This window comes from Cibotium barometz, chromosome 53 (genome assembly GCF_041138505.1).
Source record: "Cibotium barometz isolate CiBa-2024 chromosome 53, ASM4113850v1, whole genome shotgun sequence".
NCBI lineage: Eukaryota > Viridiplantae > Streptophyta > Polypodiopsida > Cyatheales > Cibotiaceae > Cibotium > Cibotium barometz.
Window position 1 is genome coordinate 34,829,229 of NC_141098.1, and position 16,338 is coordinate 34,845,566.

Genomic DNA, 16,338 nt, shown 5'->3' on the forward strand with positions numbered 1-16,338 from the left:
CAAACTCCGAGTCTAGGAGCTCCTCCGAGGTGCGGATGGGAAGCTGGAGGCCCCGCAAACCTGTATCCTGTGCCGTCAAAAAAGTGCTCATGGCCTCCGCCACAAAAAGAAAAAGAAAGGGCGCCAAGGGGCACCCCTGCCGCACCGAGCGCGAGAGCTGGAACCTCTCTCCGCGCACGCCCTGTATCAGCACCACCTGGCTATGAGCCGATGTGTAGAGTGCAGAGACCCCACGGATCCACTGAGGGGGGAAGCCCATCCTCTCCATAGTGCCTTCCAAGAAGGCCCAGTCCACCCGATCATATGCCTTCTCGAAGTCGAGAAGGAGCACTGCCAGATCCTCTTGCCGAAATCTAGCCAAAGTCGTAGCCTCCCAGAAAGAGAAGATGTTATCCAGAATGCTCCTATCCTGGATGAAGCCTGTCTGCGTGGAGTGGATGATGTCCGGAAGGTGAGGCTGAAGCCGCCTGCTGATCGCCTTAGCTAGGACCTTGTAGGCCGTGCCTAGCAAGGTGATCGGTCTCCACTGTCTAATCTCCAGTTTGTCTCCTCCCTCTTTGGGGATCAAGTGAATCAACCCCTCTGCCATGCTGTCCGGCATGACTCCCGACTCCATAATCTCTTGGAATGCCAATCTGAAACCCCTATGTAAGAGACCCCAGTACCTCTGGAAGAAAGCCACTGAGAGACCGTCCTCTTCTGGGCATTTGCCCCGAGGTAGTGCCTGAAGAGCCTCCTCCAGTTCCGTATCCGGGAAGGGGGAGAGAAGGGAGTGCTGCAAATGGGCCGGCACAACCGGTCTCGTGAAGCTCCAGACTGCCTCCCGAGCCTCTCTCACCCTGTCATCTGCTGGCTCAGCAGAGAGAAGATCCCTGTAAAAATCTGTGGCTATCGCCCGAACCCTGGGGGGATCCACCACAACCTGGCCATCAGCCTGCCGAAGACGCCTGAGACCCTCTCATCTGAAGCGAGGCCCTGTCGCCTCAAAGAAATCTCGAGTCACTCTGTCTCCAGCCTGTGTCCAAAAAGAAGCCCGAGCATGGAATTGGAACTCCACCCTCCTCTCCTCGATGGATCTGATCTCAGTGCGAGCTGACTCCATCTGCTCTGAGATCCAAGGGCTCGTAGGATCCCTCTCCTGGAGTCTCTGAAGGGACGCTAGACTCCTCCGCAGGCTCCTCTCCTGCTCTTTGAAGGCCTCCAGACAGTCCAGGGCAGCCTGTCTGAGCATCCGACTGATCTCCTGCAAGCCCCTGGCAAGATCGCTGGCTGCCGATCCTCTCCTGAACTGCAGCTCCTGCCAGACCTGCTCAACTCTGGTCGCAATCTCGGGCTCCTCTATGAGACAATCTGGAATCCGGACGCTCTGGCCCCGCTCTCCTCTCGTAGGGTCCTCGATCTGGAGAAGCACTGGAAAGTGGTTTGAAAACGAGGAGCCTGCAAGTATGCCCACAGTGCCACCTCTATCACAAGCCCACTCATCAATGTAAAACCTGTCGATGCGGGAAAGGTTAACTCCTGTGGCCCGTCTATCCGAGCGCGAGAAAGATAAACTCCCTTGCAACCTGCCAAACTCCGGGAGCGTCTACGGATCCTGGCCTCTCACCTGCAGCACTAGTTCCTCCTAGGCAGCGAGCTCCGGCCCATGAATGGTCTCCTGGCTGCCCCCCATCCTGTCCTCTGCATCCTCCAGCATGTTGCAATCCCCCCCTAGGCACCAGTGGTCTGCCAAGGGGAGGGACTGCCTAATGGTGCTCCAGAACTCGGCTCTCCCGGTCGCCCCATTAGGGGCGTAGAAGTTGAGGAAGCCAATGCGGTCTTCCCCAACCCGAAGGATGATCCACTGCGCTCGACCCTGGACCAGAGTGCCAGAGTCCAGAACCTCGGATAGAAGCTGCTCGCTGACTGAGATGCATACTCCACCCTGGTTCCCCTGGGAGCCATATGCCGGCGACCAAAAAGTGTGACTCCTGCCTGGCAAGATCTTCCCGCAGGTGTGGGTACGCCCGGCAGAAAGGTGGTGCTCCTGGATGAAAAGGATATCTATGGGTCCTCCAACGAGAGCCCTCTGGATCTCCTGGCGAAGTCTGTCCCGACCAATGTAGCAGCGATGTCCACCGAGACCCTGGATGTTCCATGAGAGGATCCTCATGGATGAGCTATGGCAAGTGAAGCAGCCGCCACTGGCTCACCCCTCTCAGCCGCACGGATGATCTGCCCTCCAGTCTGTGAGTCTTGGGCGCCGGCTTGGAGGGAGAATAGTCACTGTCTGTCCGGGTGCGGAGTCTCTCCAAAAAGAGGGTGACCTGTCTCTGTGTCCAGCCCCACTCCGCCTTCGCCCTGTCCAGGGCATAGGCGTGAGACCAATCCTCTGCATATATGTATCTAAAGGTAGGCTGCACCCTTGGGGCGGCATGGAGGAGAATCAGAAGCACCGCCTCAACTGAGGTGTGGACCGGATCCACCCGCCAATCTCCTATACCAAACAAGCTCATGCGGGCTGTGTAATCGGGTCTGCAATAGGTCCGTGAGCCCCAAGTCACTGAAGTGGTGAGAAAACTCTAGTATCTGATCACGCAAAACTTCCTCTACAGAGTTGCAATCCCATGCTGTGTCTGGGGCAACACTGAGAGGAAAGGAGAAGGCCACCATGCTGCTCACCACTGAAGGAGAACGAGAGGGATGGCACACCACGCAAACTCGCAAGGGCGCGACCAGTGTCTCGAACGGGCCACCATCCAGCTGGAGGCACCTGAAAAAACCGTAATCCACTGGTAGCCCCATCACTCGCGGGGGCCCCCCCAGGGGAGGCTGGAGAGAACTCTGTGGCGGGCGAAGCTAGGATGGCCATCTCCACCGGCCCGGAGTGGCGGTGGAACAGCCGCTGGACTGAACTCTGGCCTACCCAGCTGCGCTGTCCCGGGGCAGTGGGTGGTCTAGCGAAGTGTCCTGGAGAGGCCGAGGGAGGGATGGGGGCTCGCGGAGAGGAGGGGGGGGAGCGAGGAGAGGATGGAGAGGCATCCGCCAGAGGATAGGTGTCAGGGGGGGCCGCCGGGGGAGGCGGGAGGGGGGGGGGCTGGGGGGGGAGAGGGGGGGTGGAAGGGGTGCTCTCCGGGTGAGGGGAAGAGGAGCCGGGGGTTGCAGAGTGCGGCCCGGGATCCTCAAGAATCTGCTCCAAGGAGGGGGCGGGGCCCCCCACGGGGGGAGGCGGGAGCGGGGTCTCCACGTGGGAGGCTCCATCAGCGGCCTCAACGGGCATTGAGTCTGAATCCTCGTCCATCGGGGTGGGACCTGCTGGCCGCCTATCCCTGACTGGAGCATAAGTGCGGGTAGGTGCCTGTACGCCAGCCGGAGTCGCTGTCCGCCAGCCTGTGCTGCCTGCTGGCGTCTGCGACGGTCCCTGCGGGCCGGGCGTTTCCGCCGGCAAACCTCCTGCCATCCGCCAGCCTCCTGGGTCTGCGCGGCATCCTCCGCCGGGGCCTGCTCGTCAGATGATGGCGCCTGCTGTGGCGAGCCAGGGATGTCCGGTCTCTGAGGTGGATGGCGACCCCTCGGGTCTCCTGCAGGGGGTCCAGAGGCGGCATAGCGTGAAGGATGAACCCCCTTGCGGGGACAGGCGCGTGCGAGATGGCCCATCTCCCGACATGTGTAACACTGGCCGGGGAGGCCCGAATACTCCACGCGCTGTATCAGATGTCCTCCAGAAAGACAAGGGAGGACGATCGTCTTCGGGAGGGACTCCGGTGACGGAACCACAACACGAATGGCCGGGAGTCCTGCTGCCCGAGCTATCACTGAAGCCGCTGTCTGAGGCGTCTCCACCACCTTCCCGAACGCCTTGCCAATGGATGACAAGAGGGGCAAGTACTCCCTACGGAGTCCAGGAAAGCAGATAGTGACGGGAAAACCTGTCGCGCCTGCTAGCGGGTCAGAAGCGGGGTCGAAACCATGAGTCCATCGCGCCAGGAACGCCCGGGATGAGCGGAGGGCAATGGGGCTCCGAGCCAGCACCATCTGAGCTGCCTGGGGGGACTCGAAATCCACCTGGTAGTAGCCACGTCCCAAAAAATCTACGCTGACGATCTTGGCGGGCACGCCAACAAGGCTGCCTTGCAGAAGGTCGCGAAGCTCTCTCCGCATCGGACGGCTACCCACTATCTTGCAGACCAAGGAGGAGGCCTCGAGAGCGGATACTGTGGAAACAAACAACTGATGATCTTCAGCTGTGAACTCCAGACGAAGACCGGAATCGGCAGGGGTAGTCGGAGCGGCTTCCATGGAGTCCTCCAGAGGGAAAAGGCCAGAAACCAGGGTCACCAACGGGAGGGACACAACCCTGCGAGGAAAAGGAGAGGCGGAGGGTTACAGGAAAGCGGGGGCGGGCCGGGGGGGGGGGGCTGAGGCGGGGGAGCTAGCGGTGGGGGGAGGGGCGAGACGGAAGGGGAGGAGAGGGAGAAGGCGGAGGGGAAGAGTCGCGCAGCGGAGGAGAAGGCGGAGGGGGTAGAGGTGGCGGGGGAGAGAAGCGAGGCGGAGGAGGAGGAGGCGAGGGGGGTGGAGAGGTGGGGGAAGAGATGGCGGGGGAAGGAAGCGAGGAAGAAAGCGGGGGGGGGGGGGGGGGGGGGGGGGGGGGGGGGATGGCGGGGGAGGAAACGTGGAAGGAGGCGGAGGAGGAGAAGGCGGGGGGGGGGGGGGGGGGGGAAGAAGGCGGGGGAGGAAACGAGGAAGGAGGCGGGGAGCGATGGCGGGGGAGAATGCGAGGCAGAAGGCGGGGAAGAGAAGGCGAGGAAGGGTGCAAGGAAGGAGGCGGGGGAGAGGACGGAGGAGAAGACGGGGGACAGGCCGGGGGGAGAGGGGGGCGCGACGGCGAGAGGCGCGGGAGGGGGAGAGGCGAAGCTCGCAGGTGCAGATCGTCAGGTCGCCTATCCAGTCAACATCATCAGATACGCATTAGACCCGAGGATGTGCATAAGACCTCCAAGGCCACCACCTAGCACACTACATTCCAGCTTGCATTTGGTCTCGAAGAAGTCTCCCCCTTCGAGTTCAACAGCGGCTCCCCTAGGGTAGGCTCACCACACTCCTTTGACCCTCATACCTCACAGCCAGCTAACATTTTACGGCTCTCCATCCTCGAAGAAACCCGTGCCTGTGCCAGTCAAGCATTAGCCGCGGAACAAAACCGTCGCAAGGCATGGCATGACCGTGACTTGCGTCGTCTGCAATTCACGGAAGATGACTTGGTTTTGGTGTACCAGGCCCGGTGCCTCAAGCGCGCCAAAAAACTTATTCCTGTATGGGAAGGACCATTCCAAGTACATGCAATCTTGCCCCAAGGCGCGGTGGAGCTCCACACCTTGGGTGGACAGCCACTCCCATTAGTCAACGGCTCTCGTCTCAAATTGTATCGGTCACCTAGGATCCTAGCCTCAACTCCCCATCCTACCTCGCCCTCATTCCTCACATGAAGTGGCTCCCAAAAAAATAAAATAAAAAAGCACATCACTTTGGGGTCCGGTGCCCACATTAGCCCCATCATTGTTCCATCCTCACCTTACCTCTTGAATGTGCAGCTTTCTTGGGATATAACCACTACTTTCGGTGTACACCACTTTATGCACATGCACAACACTCTGTGCATCCCCTTGTGCATCCCCACTTACGTGCATCCCACAACGTCACTTGTGCATCCGCACTCACGTGCATCCCACAACGTCCCGTTTGCATCCCCACACTCTCGTGCATCCCAGTGGACACCACTGGGCATCCCTGCACTCGTGCACCCATTTATGCTTTGGGGATGCACGAGGATGTGGTGTCCACCCGTTGTGCTCCCCCCGGCATCCCCACACTCCTGCATTGCCGTGGATACCAATTGTGTATCCCCGCATTTAGTGTATCCCCACCCTCTTGCGCATCCCCATCTCCTCACAGTGGACCCCCTCGTGCATCCCCGGCATCCCCACTCTTCGTGCATCCCCAACCTCCCGTGCATCCCCGTGGATACAACTCGTGCATTCCCATCTTGTGCATCCCCACACTCCCGGGTATCCTGTGCATCCACGTGCATTCCATTCCTTTTGTGCATCCCCAACCCCCCGTGCATGCCCGTGGATACAACTTGTGCGTCCCCACACTCCCGGGTATCTCCGTGCTTCCTCATGCATTCCTTTTGTGCATCCCCAACCCCTTGTGCATCCCCGTGGATACAACTCGTGCATTCCTATCTTGTGCATCCCCATCCCCTCACTGTTGACCCTTTGTGCATCCCCACGTGGACCCCCCTGCACATCCCTGCCCACCATCCCGTGCACCCCAGCCTCACCCCCTCATGCCTCCCTGTGGGCCCACCCTCGCGCACCCCATTCCCAGCCTCACCCCATCATGCATCCCCGTGGGCCTACCCTCGTGCACCCCATCCCCTCACACCATCTTTGCAAACACCCCCGCTTCCCTTGGTGCATCCCTGCTCACCCCCTTGCGCATCCCCAGGCTCACACCCCTCCCGTGGGCCACCCCCTTCACACCATCTTGCGAAACCCTCCCGACCACCCTCCTCGTGCATCCCTGGGCATACCCCCAAAAAACAAAAAAAACCCTTCACGCACCCAGCCCCTTGCGCACCCTTACTCACCTCTCCCCTGCGTAGCTTACAATTCGCACCCGCCCAACAGCACACCCCTCCTCGCATCCCCTCTCTTGTGCGACCCCTTTGCATATGCCCTCTGTGCACCTCCAACCCCTCCTTCCCTCATCCAACGCACAGCGCCCTCCCGTGCCACCTCCCCTCTCATGCCCGCTTGCATACCCCCTCCACCCCACTCCCCTGTGCGCACCTCCCACCCCTCCTTCCCTGATCCAACGCGCAGCGCCCTCCCGTGCCACCTCCCCTCTCATGCCTCCTTGCATACCCCCTACGCCCCACACCCTCTGCGCCCCTTCTCCGTGCACTCCCCTACCCCTAGCGCACCACCCACCCTCCCTCCCTCGTCAAAAGAGCACCCCTCTCTCATGCAGCCTCACCGCCCTCCCCCTCCCCCTCCATCGCATCACATCTCCACCCCCTGGCGCACCCTCCTCTGCTACCCCAATCCTTTCTCTTTGCGCACCCCACCACCATCCGCCCTCATAGGGACTTCGCCTCTTCTTACTCATGGCTTCATCCAACTCCCCTCAACCACCCCATATTGAATCCTCCCCGCACCCTTTCTCCCCATCCGGGCCGGTGCACCAGTCAAACCTGGTGCCAGCACCTGCCCACTTCACTCGCACGGCCCGTCCCCCGGCTGCCCCTCTTATCTTCATCACTTCCGACACCAACCTGCAGGTGGACAACCTTCCAATATCTTCTTCACCCATCACCACCCCCACCTCCACCTCCACCTCCACCAACTCCTCTCCCTCTGCTCCTGATGACGGCTTTGGAAGTGAGGCTGATGACCCCACTTATGTGCCTGTCACCCACACCCACCCTCCATTTGCCTCTTCCAATACCCTTCCCTTCGTGGTCACGCCCTTCCGCATCACCCCTCATCACACATCCCACTGTTATTCCTTTCGAATCAATTTCCATGAGCCACATCCCTTTCCATGTCCTCCTGTCACCATTCTCTTCACTTCCAACCAGCTAGCTTCTCTTGGCCTCACAGATTTGGCATCCCTACCCCTTCCTACTGGTGATCCCTCTCTATACGCATCCCTCATCCGTAATTTTCCATCCTTTGGCCACCCATCTCTCCTGGATCGCCTCCCCGCCCAGCACATCACTGCCTTCCTTGGCCCCCTTCACCGTTCAGTAGCCCATCGCAATTCCACCACCATGATTACCGGTAGATCATCCACTGAGCTCAGCGTCGCCACCCTCTCCCTCCTCCATGGTTCCAGTTCCTCTCCACCTGGCCCCCACACCCTCCACTTCTACACCTTCTTCCACTACTACTTCCTCTTCCGTGACATCCCTTCCACCCCCCGCCCTCTCATCTCCACCCATGCCATGGAGGCTTTCTACTGTCTCTGCACTGCCACACCATTTCCCTTTGGCCACTTCATCTACGAATACATCCGCGCCAAATGCCGACACCTCTGCATCCGATACCACACTCCCAATGGCTCGAACTTTTCCTGGGGTTTTATCCGCTTCCTCACTGCCATCCTTCTTCGCCTTGCCCACATAGGCAACATCCCTTCCCCACCTCGCCATCCTTCTTCGCCTTGCCCACATAGGCAACATCCCTTCCCCACCTCGCCATCAACGTCATCGGATTCGGGCGAGGGTACATCAGGATTCTCCTCGACCTCGCCATTGTCGATGTCATGGTTCTCCTTGCCCTAACCACCAACGCCAAGGGCCCACCCCTTGCAACCCATGGTCACCTTTGCTTCCTTCTCCCCCACAGTTGCTGCCACCACCATCTTCGGGTCTTGGATATCCACCGCTTCCACCTCCATTGCACCTGGCACCACAACCTGCACTCTCTCCACACCTGTTCCAGTTTGCGGCCCTGCCTCCTCGCCACCTCCCGCTGTCACCCACACCCCACTTCCCTTTGACCTCGAGCTGCTTCCTTCACTAGAAGACATTTCCTTCCTGCCCTCCTCTCCTCCTCCAGCTGCTTCTTGTCCCACCGCACCTGTTGACACTTCCCTGGTCCTCTCCACCCATTCGCATAACACCCCACCCTCCCCATCATCTTCTGCGACCGCCTCTTCCGCCGGTACTTCCCCATCCTCTTCCTTGCCATCCGGCGCCCGTAGTCGCTCCCCTTTCACCAATGCCACCCCAGACCTGCTTTGGAATGTCATGCCCTTCACTCGGCTGCTCCCTCTCTCCCTGCCTCGCCTTGCTCGTGCTCACCGCCTCGTCTGCTCCTTCGACAGCCTCTCCCTCGATACCCAGATCTACTCTGAGCATCTTACTGATTACTTCATCCTTCTCTCGCGCGAGTGGGAACGCATGCGCAGTGACCTCCGCCAGGCACAGCCCGCCCTCACTCAGGCCCACTCTGACGCCGTTGCACCTCTCCAACACCATCTTCAGCAGGCCCAGGCCTCTCTCATGGACTCACGCCAGGAGTGCATTGAGCTGCGTTACCTTCTTGCAGCATCCGAGAGCAGGCGGTCCGCTTTAGAGGCCGAGTTAGCCTCCCTCCGAGTGTGCCTCACCACCGCCCAGACCGATCTTGTGGCCACTCACTTTCGCCTCGAGGCTGCCCAGCATGACCTCTCCGAGCTTCCATCTCTTCGGGAGAAGGCCTCGCAGCTTCATGTGATTCGACAAATCCTGCAGCTCGCTTTTGGTGGTCTCGGTCTTGTTGCTGCAGCGCCACCCTCCAGCACTCCTTCTACGAGCACTACCGCTACCACCTAGGGGCTTTCCACCTGCTCTGGTGTACAGGACCCTTCTGGCATCACCCGGGTGGACCGCAGCACATTTAGATTAACTTCTTAGTTTTTACTCTTCCCATCTGTTTTTTCATGTTATTCTGCCTATCTTGGCAGCTCATTGTATATATCATCAGAACTGCTACATAGTTATAGTTATGCTACATGGTCAGTGCTATATATATGGATCATTGTTTGTTGCTTCCTTTGTTCCACACACCCCACATGCAGCCAAGTCACTTCTCAGGGTAGCAGTGGCCTGTGGTGGCCATCTCTCTCCTTAGAACATCTAGTGTCTCAACACTCTTGACCTGTGGTGGTCTCCGGTCTGTGTGTTGTGAACCTGTGGTGGTTTACTTCTTCAGCACCTTCTCTGGTAGTCTCCAGTCCTTGGAATCCTCCACCTGCGGCGGTTCTACTTCTTCAACACCTTTCCTTTCCTTTGCAGTTCCCTTCACACGCCTCTCGCTACTAGCGTTCACCGAGACGGTGAACGGACTAATTGGTGGGGGACCTGTAGCCACCTCACTGCCTGTGGTCGGGCACCCAAGCCCGTGAACCCCCAAGATCGGGCATCCCCAAGTCGGCATCCTCTCCCAAGATTTGGCATCCGCAAGATCGGGCATCCCAAAGTTCGTGGACCCAAGGCGGCCACAAGGCCAACTACTAGCCACACAAAGTGGGAATCGCCGGCGAACCACTTAGAAGTTTGGCTACCCACTTGACCAACAAAAGGGGTGCCCACCTACTCGTCGGCGCCTCTCACCCACTCCAACGTCATCTGTCACCTACTTGTGCTCAGTGCTCTCACCTACTCCAAAGGCATCTGTCAGTGACCACTTTTAGCGCCTGACTCATGGTAGCCCAAGGGGCACACACATTGTAGATAGAGAGCCTGTTGTACCAAGCGAGGATCCCCAATGCAATATACGGTCTTGTGATGTCCCAACTATTGCCTAGTTCTATCTTGTCTGTGTGTATGTCACTTAGGTAGCTCTTGTGTGGTGTTCCATTCTTGAGTCTGTGTGAGTGCATAGTGGAGTGGGACAGAGAGGTCGCCATCTCCCTAGCCTGTGCCAACTCTTGAGGGTATACTGCCCCAGACAGGACCCTAGTGATTTAGTGTGCCTACAGCACGACGGGCATCCTAGTCCGCTACAAGGCCACATTGGGAGAAACATGACATCACCCCATTGATTCAAAAGAGGTTTTGTCATAGACTTGGGTATTCATACAGGAGGAGCTAGATCACCCACTTCTCTTGGTTATTCTACCTTCTCATTAATCCATGGAGGGCTATTTTTGGAGCAGACCGCTCCTGCCCCAGATGCCTAGTAGCTTCTGAGATAGTAAAACATTGCAAACCGGGGTGTAGAGTAGTCCACAAATATTTTTTGAGGGCAAGGATCTGGATATCGCCATAATGATATGTAGAGATGTGGCCCAACATTGCATGCTAGTAGATATTCCTCATACACAGTATGGAACACCTCTACAGAGGATTGATACTAATTGGGAGATCATTACTTGTATCATAGCTTGGCATATTTTGAGGGCTAGTCTTATGGCATGGCTCGTATACAAGGACCATCTAGATCTGCGCAAGCAAAGCAGTGTGATGAAGGGATTGTTTTCTCATTTAGCCCCATAGGACTCTCTTGGCACCTTTGTGCCCCGGATTGCTTGAGATCACCCTACATACTGGGATGAGGATTTTTCGTCCGTCTTCTAGCGGTGATTATGTATGGTCTATTTATACTTATTAGAAGTCCCCTTTTTGCAAAAAAGAAATAATTATTACATTGAACAGTTAACAATCAACACTTTAGTCTTATTATTGCAATTTTACAGGCCGCATATCAATTAGCAATTGCTCAGGAAAGTGGGAGAATGACCTTGTTAATGTACACACTGGACAAGTTGCAAGGTTTCTAATCACTCAGCGCGACATGTATGGAAACGAGGTCTTTTCTATCAACACATCGGATGCTGCTTCCTTCACAGCTCAAGTGTTTAAGATGGGTGAGACGCAACCCGTGTTTACCCCAATCTTGTCCTTTGAACTATGGGGTGAGAGCCCTACTAAGAATCAGTTACTTAGCTTCCAAATCTGGGAAGAAGGAAGCTTTTCCCTTCAAATCCAAAGCAAAGGGAAAAACATATCCGAATCCCCATTTCCATTCACTTGTACAAAAGGTAATATTTTCTGTGCTCTCTCACACACACATGCATGCACGCATGCACCCACAAAACAGTTCTCTCTTTCCAAACATAACCATGAAGGGTTCCTTTCAGGGAAAGATAATTTAAAATCTGTATTTGATTAGAAAAACAAAGAAAAAATATAATTTGGATATATTATGACACACAATAATTTGATTATTGTATCATCATTTTCAAATATATTTTACATCTATGTTTTATTTGTGTGTGTAAGGTGCATGCATGATGCGCACATGCATACACACATACACATGTTATATTGATAATAGCGAGAGTTACTCTGAAAGAAATGCATATTTTACTTGTTTTACCTGGTTAAAGATGAGTTGCATGTGATGATCTAGAATTGACAACTTTCTCAGGACCAGTTGCACTTCCTGAATGCTCTGGAGAGTGGCAAGATGGAAAGCATGCATTTTTGGTGGGAGACACAGCTAAGTTCATAATATACTGTGCGCAGGATGTGTCAACAACCAACTTGACTTTCAATCCATCAAAATTCCAAGGCAAAGTTAGGGATAACTCTGATAATTCTCTTGTATCCACACCGAACCTGGGCATTGAGAAGATGTTAACAGAGAGCATGGGATCACAGCTGTTAAGGTTTTCACTCAACAGGAGTGGTTATTTCCTATTATCTGTGCAGAACATGGTTAAGAACCTAACAGGCTCACCTTTCAAGTTTACTTACGAGCAAGGTAGCGTCTTGTCCTTTGTTATACTTCAATGGCATACCTGACCAGCACACAGCATACTTAACATACTTAAAGCACTATGGTCCACCCATTTTTTATTATTCACAGGTTGGTTGGAGTTATCATGCCTGCTCTAGAAAGCCTAGGAGGAGGTGAAGTTGGGAAACTGAATTGAAGGTGTGAGCTCTGGAATCCTTATCGTTTTTATCACTAACAGCTAGATAGTGATGGTTTAATCGCCTTCCTCTCTACCTCCTTTTGATGAAAATCCTACCTGCTCTCTATTTTCTTCTGATGAAGTGGGTAACACATCCCTGTCATTTGGAAATCAGTCTTCATGCTTCTGAAGGGATTAAAAGGAGCTGATATAATAAGAGAGAATACAAGGGAGAGTGGAACTGGGTCATCTGGCATTCATTACCACTACCCCCATAACGTTTGGAGGGGCCAGTGGGCTTCCAAACTGGTTTGTGATTTGTATGCCAGATGATATAAGCTGCATACGGTGAAGGTAGATGAATGAGGGGCTACAGCTGGTGTCTATATAAAGCCATCAAAAGTGGGCTGGTGTCTATATAAAGGCATAAAGAGTGGGCTGTGTCCATTCCAGGTTGGCCATGGTTGACCACCCATGTCTGGTGTAAATTGTCCCAACTGAATATAGCAGCGTCCTGGAGTTCTATAAGACCACCCATTTGGGCACGGCCATGTAAGCGCTTCCCAATGTGAATGTTTGCTATGAGGCATTGGAGCTATGCTTTTGGATAAGTAATTTCGAACTTGTGAAGGTAGGTGAAGAGTAACTGAGGGAACGTAATGGCACCAATGGAGATGGAAGGCCGACTATAATCCTAAGAAGCTGTTTGCAGAAGTTAGTTTTCATAACACTGTTGGAAGCGGAAGCCAGGTTAGGTTGGCGTGTATCTAGGATGGTTTGGAGGGTCAAAGAAGTTTTTCTGCGGTACTAATATGTATTTTTTAATGAATTAGGTCCAATCTCTATGGAGCGTTGCACTGGGATGTGGAAGATGGGAACAAATAAGTTTGAGGTTGGCACTCTTGCTTCCTTTGTCATCCGTCAAAGTGATGAGTATGGAAATGCTGTTTATGATGCAGATCCTTTCACAATTAAAGTACTCCAACGGGATGCCAGCGTGCCCGTGGCTCTTTCAAATGATTTCATCAGACCCTTGTTCAAAAACAAGACTGAGTACAGGCTCCTCACGTTCATGCTGAAAGAGGCTGGAAATTTCAACTTGTATGTGGGCAACTCTTCACTTGACATATTGGGATCTCCATTCCCCTTCTCTTACATTGCAGGTAAGTGTATACTGGGGTTATCATTACCAGCTAAGCCAGAAGATATTTTTCCAGAAAATTCAATGCTTCGTTTGCTGGATCCAACAGGCTTACCAGCAGTTGAAAATGCCCTGGTTGTAGGAGAAGGATTGTCTCCATTAGCATCAGTAAATTTTTGGAATGAGATAGTGGTGTATATGCGAGACTCGTATGGGAATGTTCTGCCAATCGGTAACACATCACTTAGTCTATATGGAACTGGAGCAGACATTGTAGAAATTGAGGGCTTTAAATTTCAAATAGGAGGAGGCCAGCGGGCAGCATACAAGCCATATCTTCCTGGGCAATATGATATCTCTATTGTCTATAATCGAGTGCCTCTCCCTAAAAGTCCATTTCATGTTAGTGTTGGTGCAGGTTAGCAGTTTTTTGTACTTAGATAGTGATACTAACCATATCTCTTTCTAGCACATTGGAATCACTCTCTTTAATGGTGTTTTTATTGAGCTTTGTGGTTTGAAAATGGCCACAGGTTGGGTGCAAGCAAGGTTCTGCACAGCAACTATCAAACCCTCAAACATAGTTATTGCAGGAGAGAGAATAAGAGTGTATGTGACTGCACGAGACTTGCAAGGAGACAGTGTATCCTACATGACTCAAGCAGTGAGCTTCATGGTGACACCATTACCATTTGGAATTGCCTCTCCTCCGTCTGCAAATGCGGAAGTATATGATTCTGTGATGGGCTTGTATTTTGCAAACTTTAGCATCACAGTAGCTGGAACATTCAAGGTCGAAATCCATGCTTATGGATCTTACATCAATGGCAGTTCCTACACGCTCAAGGTCATACCTGGTACAGTTCATGTTCATGGTTGATGGACACAGATATGGTCTTTTTTCTTTTGTGCAGCAGGAAAAAAGGAAGGCTCTTTCTTGCTTGTCTTCATGTTCATATTTTCTAAACGTATATCTTCCAAAACATTTCTAGCTAAGGTCCATGATCACGGCCATGAGAGATTCAGAAGCGGAGGACGCCCTGCGCTGCTGAAGTGACGACGTGCTGAAGTGACGTGAACCTGCGCTGCTACCCCCGCCTGCCCTCTGTTGCCTCTGCCTGTTTCTTTGCTGCTCCCGCCTGCCTCTGCTGCCTTCGGCTGCCCAACTGCTGCCTTCGCAACCCCCCTTCGCCTGTCCAACTTCTGCCCTTCGCTAGCCTTTCAGTCCCCGCCTGCCCTTCAGCTGCCCCCACTAGCCCCTCTGCTGCCCCCCGCCTGCCTTCGCCTGCCCCTTTTGCTGCCCCCGCCAGCCCCCCTTTTGCTGCCCCGTCTGCCCTTCAGCTGCCCCCGTCAGCCCCTCTGCTGCCCCCAGCCTGCCTTCGCCTGCCCCACACTAGTTTTGTTATGGTGCTCGAGAGGGCCACTCTCTCTCCTCGTACATTAGGTGCATAGATATTCAAGATACCCAACTTCAGTAAGTGAGGTCTGTTTTTTTTGGCCAATATAGGGGAGCCTGCGCTTCTGGTAACCCTGCCCTGTTGCACCCCCCCCCCCCCCCCCGCCCTTTCCCCCGCCTCTGCCCAGTTGCCGCCCACTGCCCCCACTTCTCCCTGCTACCCCCCGCCTCTTCGATGTTGCCCCCCGCTGCTCTTGCTTCCCCCCGCTTCTATCCTTGCTCCCTCCGTCTCCCTCTTTGCCCTTTGCGATTCCTTCAGCAGCTGTTTTTAATCGGATTCAAGTCGGCTGCCCACCATTGATTGGTCTTATGCCTCCCGCCACAGCCAATCCATCTTCATCTCCACAGGCCGGGAGAATCATCAATTTTTCGTAAGACGAGCTCACCTCTCTCCAACACAACATTGACATCGAGGTCCAGACCACCCTTATCGCGAGGGTTTATGGCTCCCACCCCTCTTGCTTGCAGGCATGTGAGTGAATGGCTTCTAGTAGCTCTCCCTTTGGAGCTGATTATGCACTTTTCCTCTTGGCCCTAGGAAGATCTTCTTCTTTTAGTACTAGGTGGGCTTTGTTTTGATTCCAGACCTAACCAACAGCTTGGCTGGAGTCTGGACCCACCTCTCATAATGTTGTAGAAGGGGCTAATCCTTGGAGTAAAGTCCAATGTTAGCATGTTCACTCGTCCTGAACTCGCTGTCTCTGCATATGTGCGTAATGCATGGGTGCCCTCCATGACATTGTGGCATATATCCTGCTGCATATCCTGCAAGACCTCGTAAGATGGCAAGGTGTTCCTTGTTGTGGTGGTTATGTCCTTGCCCTTCCATTACGCTGTAGTCTCGTGAGAGGTGCATGCACCAACATTGAAGGCACCGCACTGTCACTCCTACAGGCATGTACCAGCAGAGATAGGAGATTCCACCGTAGGCCTATCACTCTGATGGCATCTACCAAAGATAATATCCTACATCCTTCTTCTACATTCTTTATCCTTAACCTTTCCATCTGGTCGTGTTCATTGAGTTGTCGAGTCTATTCATTAAGGCTGTAGTCACTTGATATTCCATCTGTGTGTTGTCCTACTCACGCGGACGGTACAGTGAAGGGCATGTAACAGTGCCTTGGAGTAATGCAAGTGTTGTTTATAGTATTCTTGCCATTCTTGTTGCTGTGCTATGCTCCTATTCTAATCTGTTTGTTCATGTGTGCACTGTGCTGTGAGTATTGAGGATTCTGGACATACCATCCAGAGGAGAACCACCACTTCACTGTGCTGGGCAACCAAC

The 16,338-nt window shown here is 54.2% G+C and overlaps 1 protein-coding gene across 6 annotated transcripts in view; it reads left to right on the top strand.

Moving 5' to 3' along the window:
• Positions 1–16,338, top strand: part of LOC147608559 (uncharacterized) — a 200,142-nt gene that overhangs the window by 126,610 nt on the left and 57,194 nt on the right. For 5 of the 6 annotated variants that reach the window (XR_015264444.1, XM_086788985.1, XM_086788986.1 and 2 more), the window contains exons 12-16: positions 11,230–11,574; positions 11,964–12,299; positions 13,287–13,616; positions 13,704–14,012; positions 14,128–14,451. Coding sequence is in view for 4 of the 6 variants with exons in the window: in XM_086788985.1 (XP_086645111.1) it covers positions 11,230–11,574; positions 11,964–12,299; positions 13,287–13,616; positions 13,704–14,012; positions 14,128–14,451 (1,644 nt within the window). In the remaining 2 variants the exon portion in view is untranslated. The remainder of the gene's footprint in view (positions 1–11,229; positions 11,575–11,963; positions 12,300–13,286; positions 13,617–13,703; positions 14,013–14,127; positions 14,452–16,338) is intronic. The other variant, XR_015264445.1, reaches the window with a different exon arrangement.